Source organism: Plecotus auritus, assembly GCF_963455305.1.
Source record: "Plecotus auritus genome assembly, chromosome: 9".
In the NCBI taxonomy this organism is placed as follows: domain Eukaryota; kingdom Metazoa; phylum Chordata; class Mammalia; order Chiroptera; family Vespertilionidae; genus Plecotus; species Plecotus auritus.
Genome location: NC_137783.1, coordinates 99,238,459 through 99,258,784, shown reverse-complemented (window position 1 = coordinate 99,258,784; position 20,326 = coordinate 99,238,459). Strand labels below are relative to the sequence as shown.

General features: G+C 48.0%; 1 protein-coding gene across 4 annotated transcripts in view; it reads right to left on the bottom strand.

Annotated features, from left to right (window-relative positions):
• The window catches only part of ME3 (malic enzyme 3), a 196,550-nt gene that overhangs the window by 48,243 nt on the left and 127,981 nt on the right, over window positions 1–20,326 (bottom strand). For all 4 annotated transcript variants that reach the window (XM_080687267.1, XM_080687266.1, XM_080687268.1 and 1 more), the window contains 2 exons: window positions 19,003–19,078; window positions 8,609–8,770 (listed from right to left, as the gene is read on the bottom strand). In XM_080687267.1, the coding sequence (XP_080543393.1) occupies window positions 8,609–8,770; window positions 19,003–19,078 (238 nt within the window). The remainder of the gene's footprint in view (window positions 1–8,608; window positions 8,771–19,002; window positions 19,079–20,326) is intronic.

Sequence of the window (20,326 nt, the reverse complement as noted above, 5' to 3'; positions counted from 1 at the left end):
TGGGGATGAAATTGTGATGAGTGACTGTGGCACAGGGTGATTGTGATGAGTAAACGAAGCCATATATGTGAAAGAGTTTTGTGAATTATAACACACACTGAAAACTAATAGCAGTAGCTTTAACTGGCATAGTGCTGCATAATAGGAAATATTCTAAGTACTCTCTCCTACAAGGTGTGGCCATGGCGATGTGCCCCTCAGAACTCTCCTGAGAGAACCTGCTGAGGGAGGGTAGTTGGTGGACAGCTTCCAGCTGCCACATTCTCTCCAAGCTGCTACCAGCCTGTGAGCATGGAGGGTGCTAGGGTGAGCCAGTCCTGCACAGCTGACGCTCCTAATCTTTGCTCAGGGATTCCTATTGGCCTGAGACTTTCCCAGGGCTGGGTTGCAGATAGAGCTCTTCTTACTGTTTCCCTCCTTCCTTCTCTCCTTTCACCGATGCCATCATCACCCAACAACGACTTCTGCTCCCTCCTTTTATTCTTTCTACACACCTTTTTCACCTGTTTCCTGGAGGACCTGAATGGAAAAAATGGGGCAACAAGCCACAGAGAGGCTAAACAACCTGCCCAGACCGTGGGCTAGTAAGTGCAAGAGCCAGGATTCAAACTCAGGCTGCCTGGCTCCAGAGTCCATGAGTGTAACCACCAAGCTCTTAGTGGCTCCTCTGCACATCAACCAGAACTGACTTATTTTTTGTTAAAGGCCCTGCTCTGGGTCCATACCATCTTGATGGTGCTGTGGGAGGTGGCTGGGCAAAGGTGCAGGGGACAAAAAAGAACAGGAATGCCTGCCTTCCCAGCCCCTCACCCCCAATCCCGAGTCCATAGAATCTTGAGGTGGGTTTAATGCCTTTTCCAAGGCACCAAGGTTTAACTTAGAAAGAGGGTGGGTCCTTACCTTTCCTTAACGTCCTCAACCCCTGGATGATACATCATTGAGATTGTGTAGGATTCTGCCCTGGCAGGTGTGTGTGTGTGTGTTTGTGTGACTAAAAGATGATAGTGGGATATATTTGGTGCCTACCATTGCACATGTCACTTTCAAAGTGACCATCTAAAAGCCACTGAAGACAGCAAATGTTCAGGTAAGAGTGAACAATAAAGTAAATGATGGTATAACTACTTGATGGACAGCTAGACATTCATTAAAATGGGTGGTTTTTAAAAAATATTTTTATTTTTGTTGATTTCATAGAGGAAGGGAGAGGGAGAGAGATAAAACATCAATGATGAGAGAGAATCATTGATCAGCTGCCTCCTGCATGCGCCCCATGTGGGTTGGGGGTCGAGCCCACAATGCAGGCATGTGCCCTTGACCGGAATCGAACCTGGGACCCTTTAGTATGCAGGCTGACACTCTATCCACTGAACCAAACCAGCTAGAGCAAAATGGGTGGTTTTTAAGACTATGCAGCCACCTGGGCAAATGCAGGTGAGATTATTTAAAGTGAAAAAAGCAAGATACAGATTGCTATCCTAATTTCAATGGCCTAAAACACACACATATAGCCTGGAAGGGCATACAAAAATACTGATAAAAATAGTAAAACTCTTGGCATTTGCAGAAAATATTCACTTTTTTAGTTCTTATAGAGATGAAAGGGTCCATGTTAAGTTACACTTTGTAATGTTGCCAAGTCACAGAAGTGACTGGTGGTGGGCCAGGCAGCAGAGTGAATTTCTTAGTGCTGCATATGCGGTTTCTGGGGTGAGCCAAATTCTCTAGTGGTACTGAAGACTTTTAGGAGTTTCCAAACATTTCTCAGCATATCTGCATTTAAGATGAAAGGTCAATCATAATGAGGTACCACTGAGCTATAAGGGTGACAATACAAAGCTCTAAAAGGTCCTTATATTTAATTTTATAATAAGATGTTTTATGCCTGAAATGCTTCAAAGGTTAGCATACAAAAATATTGTAGAGAAAGTTTCTATATGGAGATGACATTAAAAATAACTTCTTATATGTGTATAGAACTTTCAAGTAATCTCACTCCTTCGGAATCAAAAGTCATTTGATCCTTTGGTCTTACATATTCTCATCCCCATTTGATAGATGAGGAAGGTGGAGCTCCAGGGCTTGAATACATTGCCCAAGCTGACACAGCCTGAAAGTTGTTGAGCTGAAACCAAGCCTTGCTTTGCCTGGGTCTCATGACAGTGCCCTTTCCGCCCCATCATTTGATGGCGTGGTGACTAGGGAGCCTGAGGTGGCTCCTCCCCTTCTGCCTGGTCCTCCTGAAAGAGTTCAGCAGTGGCTGGGAAGGCCCAGGCTGTCACCCTGCAGACCAGTCCGTGTCCACATCTCCGCCATCTGGGTCTCCTTTGGCCCGAGGGGTGGCGCTCCCACAGCTGTCTTAGCACCACATGGAACAAGAAGTCCACATTCTGCCCTGTGTTCCATTGAGCAATTTGTCTCTAAGAATGACTGCCCAAAAGGGGCTGGACCCTCTCTCCTTGCAGTCCTCCTCCATCCTGGACTTCCTCACATAATTATTAAGAAGTTTCTAGCAGGCAGTATTGCCAGATGAAATACAGGATGGCCAGTTAGATTTGAATTTCAGATGGACAATAATTTTTTAGTATAAATTTGTCCCAAGTATTGCATGGAATGTACTTATGCTAACAAATGTTAGCTATTTACCCAACATTTAAATTCAACTGCTGTTCTATATTTCTCTTTGCTAAATCCAGTAACCCTATCAAGACAGGCAGAAGGAATCTTAAAGTTGGCAGGCAGGACACTGCAGTGGAGAGGGCACTGCTGGGCCTGCTGGCCCTGGTCAGGATGGCCCCACGGGCACCCTCAGAATGGCCCCCACGAGCACCCTCAGTATGGCCCCCATGAGCACCCTCAATATGTCCTGGCTTTAGAATCAGAAGGGGCTCTGGGCTTTGGAATAGGTGGGGTGTGATTTTCGACTCTGTCACTTAACTAGCTCTGTGACTTTGGACAAGGTATTTAACTTCGCCCTGGTTCATTTTTCTTCTGTTAAGTCAGGGTAATAATGATCTCTATTGCATAACGCAAGCTCTTTGAGGGAAAGGTCCTGTATTCATCTGCGTCTCCCCAGTGATTTTGCGCATAGCAGGCCCTTGAAAGGTGCTTACTGATTGAGTGGTATGAATTCTAGAACTGGGCTAAGGAGATGCTGGATTAAGGACTACAAAGGTCTTAGAAATCACTTGGTTCAGCTTCCTTTAAGTGAGTTTTTAAGGCCCGAAAAGGTTAAGTGAGCTGCCCAAGGTCACAAAGCAAATTGGGTGGGATCAGCAGGGTGGAAAGGACAGCTTCCAGATCAGGGTCTTCCCAGGAGGGACTAACTAACTCAAGCCTGGCTGCTTCCCCTCTATGAGGTAGTTACCAAGGTTCGGAACGAGATAAATCTGTAACTTTAGGTTAAGGTCTTTATCCCAAGCAGGCAAACCAGAACTTTCTCCTCTGCCATGGGAGTTGAAGGTGCCCTCTATGGCTGTCTGCCCAGTTCTGATTCCCTAAAGGTTTTCTTGCAGTTGAAATGCGAGGAAAACCGAATGGCTTCCCTCTCCTCACAGCCATGTCCCTGAGCACTAGATTGAAGTTGGAAAAGCGCTGAACCTCCGGTCTGGGAAAATCTTTATCTTGCATAGCGATAGGCACACAGTGTTACTCAGAGGGCATCTGGGGTCCTGGGGAGGCCGTGGCATTGGGTTCACATGTGGACGCAGTTCATTGTTTCCCTCGGGGAGGCAGTCATGCCCACCACACATTTCTCTGGAAGCTCAGTAAGCCCAAGGGTGAGCTGTACAGATCCTGGGAGGGGCCCCTCATTGGCCACATGTGTGCAGACAGTGAGCGCCTCTGCAGGCACCTCATGGTGATTGCTGATGATTTATTAGCTGCAAAAGGAGTATCTCAAGAGGTGGGGGGTTTGGCGATCCCAGCTATTCAGTAACACCTAAGGCACTGTTTACCAGGCTCTGTTGATAATCTGTTCTCATGTGTGTCTCCCGCAAGCTGACAGGCCTGCCCCCCCTTCTCAACCTCCCCCGCATCAGTCAGTTCCACAGAGATTCACACAGCATCTCGTTGGGAGGTGGATCCATCAAGGTTCAAGAATTCAGCCAGGAGAAGTCCTCTAGGGCTCAGGGGCCATTTTAAAGTCACCCCCCCCCCACTCTAGATTGCCCCATAGAACCCTTAGCTCAGAGCGGGATGAGCACTGGGGACTTGGACTCAAATACCAGGGAAGCCATTTCTGCTCTGGGACCTCTTTTCCCATATGAAATGATGGGGATGGGGCTGAACTAGAAGTATGTCAGGTCTCTTCTAACACGGACAGTCTGTGGCCCTGCTGTGTGTGGTTGAAGCAAAATGCACACCCCAATCTGCACACAGCCCTGCCGGAGAGCCGAGAGCAGGTGCACCGCCTGACTGGGGGTTCCCTCCCGGCACCCGGTTGGACTGTAGTCACATGTCCCTTCTCACTGCCTCACATATTTGTTTTTCCAAACTTTCTGGATGTGTCAGGTAAAAGTGACTCAGAGTTTCAGGGCTGCGGACCCAGATGTTTTCCTTCAACAGGAAGCCTGGGGGTATTTTCTCTGACTAGAGAGCTCCTGTGGCCCCAGGAGGTTTTACAGAGACACACACACAGATGGTCCAGTTGTTCCAACATTACACACCGTCACAGCAGCACCCTCCCTGCACTGACATATTGCTCCGGCTTGCTCTGTGGGAGGGATGTGCCCCAAGACTTCTGGGCGGAAAATCTTGCAAATGGATTCATTTCCTAAATAAGAACTGTAGTGTGAGAGATCACACAATAAATCCATTTGGAAAGAGATAAGTCACTGTCTTCCCAATGGTGGTCACTTGGTGACTTTGGATTTTTGTGTCCTGAGTTTCTTGAAGAAGTTTTGATGGGGGTTCACCTTTCTTTGCGGGCAGGGGACCATGGGAATAGCATGAGTACACCTTGACTTGATCCTGAGGGTCTATGGACCCCTTACTAGGTGAAATACCTACTCCCCGTCTTCTCTTCCTAGCCTGTAACCTGGCCTCTCTGAGCAGCGTGCCATGGCGGACAAGGCAGCTCTGCAGCTGGAGGCCCGGGTTCAAATCCCAGCTCTGACACTAGGAGATGTGAGGCCTGGGGTGAGTGGTTAACAGATTTGTCTCAGTTTTCTCATCTATAAAACAGGGAGAACCATATCTCCTATAGCTGTCACAAAAATTAGAAGAGATGAAGATACGTAATCCCTAGAACTGTGCCTGGCGCATCACAGGTGCTGGTATTGGTCCTGTGGCCTGGGTGGGAACAGCGCGCTTCCTCATTAGGTATTGCAAGGGCGGGTCAGGCTATGCTCCTCCTCTCAGCTGGGGAACACTCTGGTTCCTTCCGACAGGAGGGAGCAGGCCCAGGGGGAGCTCTCTCCCTTCCACAACCAGGAAGAGAGGTGATTCAGAGGCCTGAAGCCGCAGGGGGAGAAGCAGACACCTTGAGCAGATATGGCACATTAGCTATTAAAATGATCAATTAGGTGTCAATGCTGAAATACTGATAAGGAGGTATTCCACCCACGCCTGGCTCTCATCCGTCTCCCTCATGCCCAGCAGAGTGCCTGACACCGACTAAACACTCAATAAATACATTTAATAGATAAATAAATATCAATGTCAGTAAGTAAATGTAACTTGTTCAATAAAGAGAAGGTATTCACAGAATAATCTTTATTGAAAAAACTAGGACAAAATCATGGGCACATTATGATTACAACCAGGTAATAACTACATCTGTGTATATGCATAGACAGAGATTAGATGGAGCGTTGTGGGCGAAATGCCATTTCCCTTTTCTTTCTTTTTTTAAAATAAAGATTTAAAGTAACTTTAGTAATAAAAACTCTAAAAATGAAGAAATGACCTTTAGTTATAAAGCAACAGAAACCCAGGCAGGTGGTGTGGTGTGGACCAGGATCCCAGCCCTTCCACTTCTAACCGAGCTTCTCTGGGCCTCAGTTTCTTCTACTGTGTAAAAAGAGGGCAATAATGGATGTTCTGCTCACAGGGTTATTGTCAGGCTTAAGTGGGGTGGTCTGTGCACACAGCACGGCCACGATTACTCCTGGGTTCCTGCTATCTTTCTGCTGAGTTGTTACAGGTTGGGCCCAGCTCCAAACGTCAGCACATCATTGCTGGGAGCTGGACCTTCAATGCCAAAGTATCTTTTTTTTATTATATATATAAATTTTATTGATTTTAGAGAGGAAGGAAGAGGGAGAGAGAGATAGAAACATCCATTATGAGAGAGAATCATGGATCAGCTGCCTCCTGCAATTCCCCCACCGGGGATCGAGCCCACAACCTGGGCATGTGCCCTTGACCAGAATCGAACCTGGGACCTTTCAGTTCCCAGGCCCACGCTCTATCCACTGAGCCAAACCAGCTAGGGCTTTTTCTTTTTCTTAATATGTTTTTACTGATTTGAGAGAGAGAGAAAGGGAGAGGGATAGAGAAATAGAAACATCAATGAGAGAGAACTATTGGGTGCCTTCTGCATGCTCCCTCCTGGGGATAGAGCCCACAACCCGGGCCTGTGCTTTGACCTGGAATTGAACCAGTGACCTTTTGGTTCATGGGTCGATGCTCAAGCATTGAGCCAAACCGGCCGGGTAACGACAAAGGATCTTAATGCATCTGCTAGAGGCCACCAATACGCTTCTGGGGGATGCAATGGTCCCTTCTTTCTTTTCTTTTCTTTTTTTTTTTTTTTTTTTGCCGAGAGCTAGCTTTTAGGAGACAGAGAGTGAAGGTCTATATTAAACCCAGCTGGAGCACAGCAGGAGGTGTCAGATGGGAATAGTCATTGGAACAAAGTGTGTTACATGCATGCATTGGTTTCACACATGTTCCTTGTGGCTGAGGGACAATTTCAGTAAAACCCAGGCATCTGGCTCTGGGAAGGGAACCACAGTGCAGAGCCAACCTTGAAGGCTGTTGTTGACGAGCAACTCTAAATCTTATGCCACCATCCGCCTCCTGTCTCCTAGGCTGGTAGGGAGGCATATGGAGAAGAGCTCTAGGGGTGGAAGAACACACAGAAACCTCCTGGTCCTGTCCCTTCTTGTACCAGAAGGGGATCAAGTCTAGATTGGACCACGGTCTCACCCGCTGCCAGGGGTACTGAGCCCAGTATCCTTGCCTCCCAGTCCAGTACTTTTCCCTCTCCCCTTGTCCTGCCTCCCGCTTCCATGATTTCGCAGCACTGAAGCAAGGTTTGGCCCTGTCCACTCATGGATGGTATCTGTGGATGAAGCCTGAATAAGCATCATTCCTCATGAGCTACAGTGCCCATTCCGTTTGGTGGCAGACATGTGTAGTGTCCAGGGAGGAGGAGGAGGCCATGCAAAGTCAAGGCAAGTTTTCTTGAGAGAGGTCATCACAGAATGCATATAAGTAAAACCTATTTGACAGTATGAGTCAAGAATCTAAAAAGTGGCCATTCCCTTTGCTTCAATATTTCCATTTCCAGGAATTTGTCCTTAGGAGAAACTCAGAGGTGGAAATAGACTGTTCTGCATAAATGGATATCGGAGCACAATTACATCAGCAAGAAGACTAGAAACCACTTAAGCATCCCACAGTGGAGGGTTTCCTATGCAAATTATGGGATGGCTGGCAGCTCTGCAAATGACCTTGTGGAAGAATGGCTAATGACCTCAGAGAAAGCTGATGAATGACATTACATTTTAAAAAGCAGGATATAGAATTGTATGTGCAACAAAATCCCAATTTTGCTTTTATAAATGTCTTGAGGAGAAAAGGTTAGAAGGAAATTACCAAAATCTAAGCAATGATTGGTGTTGGTTGTGTGACTGATATTTTATTTTAATAGTTCTTTGAGTTTTCTCAATTTAAAAAATATGAACATGCCCTCATTTTAAACTCAGAGATAAATGTCCTTAGGAAGAATTCTTGAATATTTCTTCATGTTCTCTGACAGAGACACAGAGCTGAGACCATAGGCATGCACAAAGCCCATATCCCAGGGTGATGGTACTCCCAGCTGCTTAAATCCTAAACCACTTGGGGCCCAAGAGGTGGATCTCACCCACAGCCTGGGTCAGTTTCTCCCTCTGGGTTTGAGGACTCTTAGTTATCTGGTCCAGGCCTTGGCCCTGGAGTGTTGAGTTTTAACCCTTTCACTGAGGAAGCTCACCTCTAAAATGCTGAAAAAAACCAGCCCGCAGCCACTTCCATCAGTGGCCTCTTCACTAATGGACCAGAGAGAAGCCTAAGGGCATGGAAGTTGCCTGGGACATGGAGAAAGGAAGCAGGGGAAGCCCAAACAGGGGTTGTCATGGAGGGTCTCAGGAGGCAGAGGAGCAGGAAGACCCAGGAGTGGCTGAGGGAAGAAGGGCTGGGAGGGTAGGGCGGACAAGCAGGGAGGAGGATGGCTTCCACTCCACAGCTGTGTAGAGACAGTGCCCTGGCAAAGGGGACCCAGCAAAGAAATGGCCTGATGCTTTGTAGATACCAGTATAACTGCCCCATGAACGTGCTCCCCACCCCATCCCAGCTGCCACCTTCTGGCCCCAGATCTCCTGCCCACATAGCATGTTACCTCGTTGTTGGTGCCAACGTCCAGCAGGACAGGGAGACACTGCTGCGGGTTGACCCCTCCACACGCCGTGTACAGGGCCAGCTTGCCCACAGGGATGCCCATGCCATAGCAGCCCAGGTCTCCTAAGCCCAGGATGCGCTCCCCATCAGTCACCACCACGGCCTGAGAAACAAAGCAGGATGCCATCAATCACCGCAGTGCCTCCTGTGACCAAGTGCTGGTCTTGACAGCTCTGGCATGTCAGGCTGACAGCTGATGCCCGCTGCCTCTGCTGGGGATGAAACAGCCTTTCTGGGATGAGGCCAAAGCTCCCTTCAGCTGCAGGTGGCAGGCTGGTGAGGAACCCCACTGAGAAGATGACAGAAAGACACCTGTCTTGCATTCAGAGATTGGGGTGGGGGCTGCAGAAACAGCTGGAGGGAAAACACATCTAGTCACTCTCCCTCGAAGAAACCAGGCAGACAGGCTCAGCTTGAGATTTGAGGGGCAGGGAGGGAAGGACATGAGCAAAGGAGATAATGAAAAACAAGTGTTCATGCTGCTGTTACAACCCCAGGGTTTAGAGACCCTGCTCTCAGGCCTGCTCTGGAGTGTGATAAATCTAGTGTGCAAAGGACAAAGCTCCCGTGACATCTGCTGGGGTCACTATTTCACAGGAAACCAGGATGGTTCTCAAGCTGTACTGGGATTGCCTTTGTGTTTAGGCAAATAATCACTGAGGGAATACGAGGTCATAGACATAGTGCTAGTTCAAGGCCTACCTACTGTGAATGAACAGATGCTGATGAAGTGGAGGATGGAAATCATTATATTATGATGATGGATATTTATTTATTCATTCCTTTAATACATATTTATGGAGCATCTACTTTGCATAAGACACTGTGCCAGATTCTGGGGGAAGAGCTTTAGTTTGCACATCTGTGACAATAAGTATGCATGAGCCCAGCCCTTAAGAACTAAGGGGCCCAAAGAGAGATGGAACATGTACATTTATAATTATGACTCTGGGAGGAAAGTGTGAGCACAGCGGAACAGGACAAGGGCAGCAGAAATGAGGGGACACACGTACCAGACACTGAACAGGTGGAGATTGTCCATCAAGGGTGTGGTTGGGAGAAAGGCATTTGATACAAAAGGAAATTTAAATCCAGGGTAGAGGTGGGGGGATGTAGGCTGTGTGTGTAGGGGTGTAGGGTATGAAAAGAAAGAATGGAAAGTCAGGCAATAATCAAACAGTGAAGGGCCTTGAATATCAGGCCAAGGAGAGCCCTTCCAAGTGACAATGAAGTTATTTATAAGTCATCCCAACCTGCTCACCATCACTGGTTACCTCCTTCTCTAAATGAGTTAAGTTTAGGGGCTACCCATCCTTTCATTGGAACTGGTTTTGGGCCAGACATAGGACCAGCTCTGAGCTATGGGTGTCCTGGCTGGGCCCAAGCATGATACCCATAGGCACCATAGGTACAATGAAGGCACAATACTGGGCACTGGGGATAAAAAGATGAAGACTCATCGTTGTCCTGTAAAAACTTATGATCCATATCCAAAGGGTCCATGGCATCTCCTCACTTCAAGGGCTGTGCTACCTTTTGGTAGAAATTGCTGTAGAGATTCTTAGAAAACACTCTTCCACTTCTGAAAAGGGGGCTCTGGAGAGTGCAACAGACCCACAAAGAGGATCATCCCCCTTAGATTGGTCTTATGCCTCTATGAAAAGTGCTCACAACCCACAACTCACCTGACCCTCCCACGGCCCTCGCTGGTAGGCAGGTCTGAGATTGTTATCTTCATTTCACAGGTGAGCAAACGGAAGCTCATAGACCTTCATATTCTATACAAGGTACTGGACTTGATGTTTCCACATTAGTTATCTCAGAAAGATTAGATGACTTACCAAGGGCACCTTGCTTGTATAGGTGGCAGGCTGTGATTTTAATCAGGCTTTGGGTTCCTGGCTCTGGGCTCCTTCTACCATCCCATTCAACTGGGTTAAGCACCTGTGCTCTTGGCAAAGCTCTGCCTTGCCTCAGGGCCACCCTCTTCACAATCTCCCTCTGACCTCCCCCTGGCAACTCTCTCTGGTGGAACCTGTGCTCTCATGCTGCCCCGGGGTTAAATTCTGGTTAATTATCTACCATCTCTTCTAAACAAAGCTTCCTTACTCTGGTTCCCATTCCCTTAGAATTTCTTTCTGCTGAGGGCCAGTGAGTGACATGGAGTTAAATCAACTACTCCTCCATGGTGTTAACTCTAGAACTCTGGGGCCTTTCAAGATGGTACCAGAGATGCCATGACGCCCTCCCAGTATGGTATGTTCCAGGACACTCGACTGCATTCCTGCTCCTCAGAGGGAGTGGCTCACCTTGATCTGTCATCCACTCTCAATCCTACCATACTAATGGTTAGGTTATTGCAACAGCTTCACAACCAGAGTCATCTTTCTGCCAATCTCTCCTGCCAAATAATGCCAAATTTGCTGTCTCAGAAGCCCATTTTCCTTATGCCATTCCAAAGCTCAAAGACCTCTAGTGACTTCTAACTGTCCATAAAATAGAGTCCAAAATGCTTAACTCTTTAATGACTTAAATCCAATATACCTTCTGAAACTTATCTCCTGCTACTCATCCGTACACAATTGTCTACTCCAGCCAAACTGGCCTCCTCACTCACTGCTAGACACACTCTGAATTCACCAATAATCTCTGACCGCTCAGTCTCTATATTCCCCTGGGACAGGCCCTTCCCCTTTCCCAGTTGTGCAAATCCTGCCCATTGCAATTGAATGTACTTTCTCCCAGAACTTGTTATATCTACCCCACACCTGGCCTTTTCACCCTTCCAGCCTGCCTGCCTTCCACAAACATTTATTAAGTACCTACTGCTTGCCAAGCCCCACACTTACTACTTAAACATTTGATGGTGATAGCATTTGGATTCTTATTTAATAATTTTAAAAATGCAGATTTTATCTCACCAACTAGCCTAAAGGTTAATGGCCAGGAGTTTTGGAGTCTGATAACTATTATTTGAATTTAGGCCCTTTGATGAGTTGCCACATGTAATCTTGGGTCAACAGGTAACTTTTATGAGTTTCAATTTTGCATAAAACGGGAGTAATAACAATACCCAACTCATCAGGTTGTTGTAAAGATGAAATGAAATAATATATCTTATTTTAACCCGGTGCCTTGTATAAAGTAAGTGATCAGTAAATGGTGCTGCTCTTAGAATTATAATAATGATTATCGGGGCAAAGATTATATGCTAGAATTCTAAATTGTTTCATCTCTTTCTAGTTTAGTATTACTACTGAAAAAACATGCAATATTTGTGAAATGAGTAAATGAAAGAGAAATGAAAGGGAGAGTTTGGCAAACGCAGCTTTGCATAAGGCTAGCCATGTGAAGCTCAACAGCATTCTAACCTTGACTCTGCACCCATTCCAGTGGCTTCTACTTGTCATCTCTAAGCTAACAGTCTCCTGGACACTGACACTGGGATGTCCAATAGTCTCCCACACTCCCCAAATCCTTAATCAAAGGAATTCGCTTTCCCTTTTATGTCTTTAAAACCTTTTACTTCTGCATCTTTTACTTACAGATGTCCTCCCCCCATCTGTTATCCCCTATCTCCCAGGCTCAAAACCGCTCAGTCTGCTCTGACTGCTCTCTGTCATTAGTTAACCACCGCCAATTGGTCACCAAGTTCTGCTGCTTTGATCTGCTTTATATTTTTCTCATCTGGTCCATGATCTTCATCCACACTGCTCCTGCCTTGGGTCAGTCCATCCATCCCTCACCTGACTGGTGGTCTCCGAACTGGTCTCAATAGTCTTAGAGTCTCCCTCTTCCATTTTATTCCATCTTTCCAAAGCACAGCCAGGTTTGTCACTTTCTTGCCCCCAAACATCCAGTGGCTCCTGATGCCTATAAAATACAACTCGAACACCTTAGACTTGCATTTAAGGCTTTCCATCTAATCTGCTTTTTGAATTTTCCCTTTATCCACTCCATGCTCTATCCAAACTAAAGTATTTCCTACCTTTTATGAGGTTTGTACTTTCTCGAGTACATGCCATTTTACTTCTCAATCCCTGTATCTCCTGGATCTAAATCCTACCATCCTTTATGTTTCAAGGCACCTCCCTCCATGAAGCTTCCCTTCTGGAAGTTATCACTCCCTCCTCTGAATTCCCATAACATGCCCCACCCCCCCAGCACCTGCTGCTTTCTTGTGTGCTTCCTAGTCTTTCTTAGTAGCTCTAAGCTCTTTGAGTAAGTACCAGGTCTTGTCATCTTTGATTCTGCAGCACTTGACTTGGTCTCTGCAAAGTGATATGCACTCAATAAATGGTGGACAATGTGATAGAGCTACCAGAGACAGCAAAGGGTCTTCTCTGTGGGACTGAACTCAGACCTGGTGTAAATGAAAAGTTCAGAGAGAAGAGGCTGCATCCTATTTTTCATGACATCACAAGGGCCACTAGTGCTGTGGAGGTTGAAAGGCTGAGGGCAAACCCAAGTAGCATCATGGGGTTGTAGAGCCCAGCAATGACCATCAGTAAAGTACAGGACCACAGTTTCCTTGTTTGGATGGCTTTGACAACTCACAATTCCTCTGCATTTCAGATGACCAGGGGCATGGCGTGCCAGCTTCTTCCTCTGTCCACCCAGCTCGGACCTCCACCCAATGGGGCTAACCCCAGACTAACCTGGGGATCAAGACTCCTTTCTCTGGCTCTGGTTTCCTTGGACTTCTATCTATGGTCTTGGGCTGCCCACAGCACTGGGTGTGCGTCCCTCTCCTCATTCTTCCTTTTCTCCTCCTCTTCTCTTTCTTTCCATGGCATAGTTTCAAATCTTGGTTCAATTCCTCACAAGCAAAGAATCTAACCTCTCAGCTCCCTTTTCTATAAAATGAGGATGATAATAATCCCTACCTCTGAGAGTGTGATTAGAAGAAGTCAGTGAGTTAATCTATGTAAAGCCCTGAGCAGAATGCCATATGGGATGGATATGGTGATGTGTTATAGACAGCCCCTTTCAGAAATAAAGGGGTTATTCTCCCTATTGTACCCTTAGCTGTCAGCCCACTTTGGGATTTTCCTGAAGAGAGCCACCTTGACCAAAGTCATGCCTCCTTCCAAGAGCAGCAACTAATAACTGATGAATGCAAGGGATAAAGACCTGCTCTCTTGCCCCAACTCAGGATGACTTTGAAGGGCCATTGAGCTTCAGAGCCTCCTCATGGGCTTGGCTGAGTCTTCCTCAACACCTCACTCAGCCTACCTTCTCCCTCTGCTTTACCCTGCCTCCTACCTTTCTAGAGGTGTCGATCCTGTGAGTACTCCCTAATATGCTCCCAATATGCTAATTTCCATCTCAAACTGTTTCCCAGAAAATGCAACTTCTGATACTGAGTAGAGTGGGGTTTAGCACATGGTCGGCCCATACAGGATAGGTGGGCACTTGGTACTTGTATCTGGTCCAAGTTTAAATGTCTCAGAGGCTGGTGCCCAGTGGCAAAGGATGCTCCCTTGGCTACACTACCCAGCACCTCCTTCCAGAAGCTGCTGGGACTGGGAGGAGGGAGAGATGTGGGGGCTTGGGAAAGCTGTTGGGGAGGAGGGCTCTTCTCAGCTGAGTCTTCCTCCTGGCTTGGGCAATGGCTGCTGTGGGAAAGAGTCAGAAGAGCAATTCTCACCCCTCTTTGTGATTTATGCTGGACAGCTCTGGGCGGCCAAGCGCGCCTCCTCCTCCCTGCACAAGAGAGGCCTACAGAACTTCATGTCCCCTGCCTTGGGCTGTGGCCTCATTTCCCTCGCAGCCTACTTCTCTTACATCTCAGTCCACAGCTCTGCTTTCTGGCTGGGAAACCACAGAAAATCATCTTTTATCTTCCAAGCCAATTCAGAAGCTCCTCTGAATCACCCCTTCCTCCAGCCAAGTAGCCAGTAACACCAGGGTCCAAGGATACCTGTGCCTTGAAAACCTCTGTTGAGCAGTGGGGCTCTGCGACTGCGGGCAAACCACGTAACCTCAGCTTGCTCATCTGAGCAGACACCCCTGCCATGCTTTAGGACCCCATCAGGGGTTTTCAGAAGCACTCCTTACTCCACAGTGATTGTGGGAATGAAATGAAATAACGAAGGCGGAATTGGCGTCAGATCCAAAGTACCATGAAAGGTATAATAAGCAGAGATTCCCTACCTAAGTAAGAGAAACCTTCAGCTCCTCTTTTTGAGGCAACTGGAGAAAACACACCAATTAACAAGAAGGACTGCAGCTTGGGACATTCTGAACCTTTGAAAGAGCAGCCCTGGGTAAAGAGGAAGGACCCACGAGTAATAGGCTGGTGGACAGGGCAGGGAAGGGATTGGGATAGGCTAGGACAGTGGTTGGCAAACTGCGGCTTGTGAGCCACATGCGGCTCTTTGGCCCCTTGAGTGTGGCTCTTCCACAAAATACCACGGTCTGGGCGAGTCTATTTTGAAGAAGTGGCGTTAGAAGAAGTTTAAGTTTAAAAAATTTGGCTCTCAAAAGAAATTGCAATCGTTGTACTGTTGATATTTGGCTCTGTTGACTAATGAGTTTGCCGACCACTGAGCTAGGAGCAGCCCAATCAGCCTTAATTAACTTGTTTACGTGCCAAACTGTAGGTGCAATATTCAGAGTTCCTGGCTTATCCAGAGAAGAAAAAAAATACAAGTGTTTTGTTTTTGAAATGAAGTCTCCTGGTTTTAGAATGTTGCCTCCAAGGTCAAAATTTAAAAAAAACCCCACTGAGGGCCAAGTCAAACTTGTCTGGGGCCAAATTCGGACAGCTGCCTGTCTGTGGCCTGTGATTCCCAGGTAAGGGGCGCCTCCATGGCTGTGCTTAAGCCTCTGGTCTCTGCCCTGCACTTCCTCCTCCAGCGATGACACCATCCACTCACAAGCCCTTCAGTCTCATACAGACTTTATTGTAATTAATCCTCCCAATACAAAAACAAAGACCAGAGAGGTTCTCTCACACACAGCAGGTAGATGGAAGGTAGATGAGAACCCAGGCCTGATTGCAAGGGCAGAGCTGAGTCTTCCACATAGTTACTGGGGCTGACCTGGAAATTCCTCCAAAGTGAAATGGGAATAAAGGATGGAGGGGAGGAGGGGCCCCCAGGCATTCACTCATCCACTCTGGGGTGCCATAGGGCCAGTGGTCAGCCAGCCACGCCGTCTGCTCCTTGTCCCCAGGCTCCTCTCTTGGGTAGCATAGACACAGTTCACTGTAATTGTTTCCAGGTCTCTTTACCTAGATTGGGAGCTCCTTGAGGATGGGCTTATACATCTCCATCCCCAAAACCCCCTGGGAACTCTTACTGAGTAGATATTTACTAAATGGTTGTTGACTGCAACTGAATAAATTGCACTGGCCCAGATCTGCTCATGTAACTTACACTTTTCTTAGAGGCTCTGGGTGTCCCTCTTTATTTGAGGCCTGTTCGAGTCCCACCTCTTCCTAAGTGACTCCAGAGCCCCAGTTTCTCTTTGTCTAAAAAATCACAGTTGCTGTCTCCATCCCTCTAGTAGTTAGCACTCAGAACTTACAAGGTTCTCAAAATGTCTGTTGAAGCCAACAAATATTTAGCAGCGAAGGTTCTGGTTTGAATTTATGACTTGATTTCTGAACTGGAGTGAATGAACTTGGGGCCAGTGTGTGTGTTTTTCTCATTCTTCATCCTCACAGCAGGGCCCTGGGTGCAGTTCTGGAACTTGTGTCCTGACAGGAGGAGCAATTGGAACCTGGGCCCCCGTTCCAACCTGGAGGAAGGAGCGCCTTTTTCTTACTGGTTGAGGGGAGATGTCTTTTTGTCATTCTCTCTAATTCCTTGTAACTGGCACAAAGGCACCGTGTATGTTAGTGGAGACTGCGGCTCTCCTGGCACAGTGACTGGCACATGAAAGATGCTCGTCAAATCCGTCAACTGAGTTCATTCAACTCAGCAAGCACCTACTGAGTGCCTGCTATGCCCAAGGTTTCGCCATGGTGGACTGTCCAGAAGGCGGAAAGACTATTTGCAGGACCTCAGCAGCATGTCCCTGTAGGGCAGGCTGGAGTTAACTTCCCATCGAGCGAGCTGCCTTCCCTTAATGCCCTCAAGACCTTATTATAGATTCACCCTGGGCACACCCTGGAATCTTGCTTCTTCTGGGACTGGGACCAAAACATGCAGGGCCAAGGTCTGCGTGTAACTGGAGCCTAAGCAGATAAGCAGGAAGAAGGGGCACAGGGTGAGATCACAGCCAGACGGAGGGGATGAAATGAGCTCTTCATGGGGGTGGGGCTGAAGTCCAAGGTCCTGTCCTACCAGCTCTGGTACTCATGCCACCAGTCCCCCAAAGGGCCAAAGAGGGTGGGACACAAAGAGAGGTAGGGAGAGGGAAGTTGTATGTGGGGCCTGGTGGAGAGAGGTGGGGTGGCTCAGGGAACTTGCAGGGTCAGAGGGAGAGAGGTGCTGGTGAGGAAACATGGAGTGTCCCAGCTTCCCAAAGGAGGCAGGATGGTGCCAGCATTGGCCCTGAGAGGTGCTCACACTGGGCTCGTTCCGTCAGCTCCAGCCCCTCTCCAGCTCCTGTGCCAGAAATGCCCTCACCAAGCAGCCAGCAGATGTTTTGCATTTTTGCTTCACCCATTTTGTTTGTAAAAGTGACAATGACCTTAGATGCCAGAGCCCCTCAACAGGAGGCTACAAAGCTGCAAGTTTCATATTTTTAAATTAACACACATTTTGCATTCTATATTATATCCTGTTTATTATATAAACTAGAGGCCTGGTGCATGAAATTTGTGCACGGGAGGAGGGGTGTGTCCCTCAGCCCAGCCTGCACCCTCTCCAATCTGGGACCCCTTGAGGGATGTCCAACTGCCCATTTAGGCCCGATCCTACCAGGCAGTCGGACATCCCTCTCACAATCCAGGACTGCTGGCTCCCAACTGCTCACCTGCCTGCCTTCCTAATTGCCCCTAACCGCTTCTGCCTGCCAGCCTGATCACCCCCTAACCACTCCCCTGCCAGCCTGATTGATGCCTAACTGCTCCCCTGCCAGTCTGTTTGCCCCTAACTGAACTCCCCTGCAGGCCTGGTCACCCCTAACTGCCCTCCCCTGCAGGCCTGGTCACCCCTAACTGCCCTTCCCTGCAGGCCTGGTCACCCCTAACTGCCCTTCCCTGCATGCCCAGTCGCTCCTAACTTCCCTCCTCTGCTGGCCTGGTCCCTCCCAACTGCCCTCCCCTGCAGGCTTGATTGCCCACAACTGCCCTGCCTTGTAGACCTGGTCTCTCCCAACTGCCCTCCCCTGCTGGCCATCTTGTGGCAGCCATCTTGTGTCCACATGGGGTCAGTCATCTTTGACCACATGGGGCAGCCGTCTTGTGTGTTGGAGTGATGGTCATTTGCATATTATTCTTTTATTAGATAGAAGGATTAGATAGGATAGAGGCCTGGTGCATGGGTGGGGGCCAGCTGGTTTGCCCTGAATGGTGTCCCGGATCAGGGTGGGGGTTCCCTTGGAGCATGGGGCGGCCTGGGCGAGGGGCCTGTGGTGGTTTGCAGGCCAGCCATGCCCCCTGGTGACCCAAGAGGAGGCCCTGGTATCTGGGATTTATTTATCTTCTACAATTGAAACTTTGTAGCCTGGAGCAGAGCCAAGCCTTCTGCTCGCTCTGTGGCAGCAGCCATTTCTGTTGGGATTTATTTATCTTCTATCATTGAAACTTTGTAGCCTGGAGCAGAGGCCTAGGCCGGCCAGAGCTGCAGAAGCTTGGCTTCCTCCATCGCTGGTAGCAACCCTAGCCTCCTGCTCTCTCCAGCTCCGTGGCTGCCACCATTTTTGTTGGGATTTATTTATCTTCTATCATTGGAACTTTGTAGCATTGAGTGGAGGCCTAGGCTGGCAAGGGCAGGTGGAAAGCTTGGCTTCCTCCATTGCCGGGGAAACCCAAGCCTCCCTCCTGCTCTCTCTGTGGCTGCAGCCAACTTGGTTGGGTTAATTTGCATATTTGCTCCTGATTGGCTTGTGGGCGTGGCTTGTGGGCAGGGCTTGTGGGTGTAGTGGAGGTATGGTCAATTTGCATATTACTCTTTTATTAGAGAGGATAATATGACATATTAATACTACACTAAAACAATAATAAAGGGCAGTTTCACCTGGGTGCCTGGTCAGTGCAAGCCTCCGCTCTGTGTGCATTTATGCTGGGCTGTGCCAGGTCTGTGGTCTGGGCCTGGGAAAGGGGAGCAGTGTCTTGCCTTCAGTGTTGCAATGGCTCATTTTGTAGCCGGGAATGACTCTGGTCCAGGCTGAAAGGATTCACCCAACAATAGAGCAACAGCAAACAAAGCAGGATCATACCTTAATATTGTCTTCTGGCCAAGAGTTCAGCATTGTTGCAAGGTGGCCCTTGTCATGAATGGTGATAAACAGCCCACTAGGAGAAACAAAACACGGACACACAGAGAAGCCAGGCAGTCAGACTGGGAACATAGCAAAGACTGCAAGTACTGTGGATCATTGTCACTTAATTTTGCCCATAGGGCTGGGCAAGAGGGTACCCTGCCCAAAGCCTTAACTGTTTAGGGGCCCTGCTCTGGTCCTCTTCCAGTTTTTCCCCTCTTCAGGGCAAGGAGTACATTAGGTCGAGGGATGTGCCCACTGGAGTTGTGCTCACCAGAGCCTGTACCCCCCCATCCTCCCTCTGGACCAGGCACACAGCACCCCAGAATTCTTTGCCCAAATGGCCTTAGTGCTGCTTTCAAGGACTGTGTGGGGCTCTTCTCTGGGTCCCTCCTTCTGAGTACAGACTAAACTGCAGTGGGTGAACCCCTAGGCCCGGGGCTGTGACCTTGGACATGTGTGTTGGGGTATCCAGACACATGTGCGTGAGGTCCCTTGCAGTGGGAGATGGCGCTGGGGATGGGAAGAGGAGTGGGCTGCCAGCTGTGAGCCGTTTTCTCTGTACCACTAGAGTCTGAGAATTCTAAAGTTAAACTTGGTCTTCCAGACCATCATGAAGGTATATATGTAAAAGCAGGAGGCTGGGACATATTTTACTTAACAGTTTATTAGCTTGACTTAGAAGTTTTAATGTTTAGACCACGTATGTGGACCGGAGTCTTCTGCCCTGGGATTAGGGGTGGGGAGGGGGAGTGGTGCAGAGGATGGCAAGTAGTTTGTGCCTTCTTGCAGGCACTTCAAACTTAACACGTCTGAAACCAAATTCATGATCTAATCTTCTACCATTATGACTCAAAGACAAGACAAAACAAAGACCCAAGACAACCTGAGCCTATTTCCTTTCTCAGTGAATATTACCTGCATACATCTAGTTTAACAATTCCAAACCCCTCTTCTCTTTTATACAACCCATTGCTAAGTCCTTCGATTCTACTTCCTAAGTAGCTCCTCATTCATACACTTCTTTCATCCAGAACACCTCCCTAGTCCTAGATCCTGATATCACTTGCTTAAAGTGCCATAACTATGTGACATCCCCTCTTGTCTGTCTCCAGCCTGTTTTCTATACAGTAGAAAGAATGATGTTCTTGAAATCAGTCTTACTGTGTTATCCCTTCTGCTACATATCCTTCATGTCTTTTCATGGCTCTTGGAATAAATACCAAAGTCCTGAACATGGCCTACCTACAAGGCACTGTGTGGTCTGGCCTTTGTCAACTTC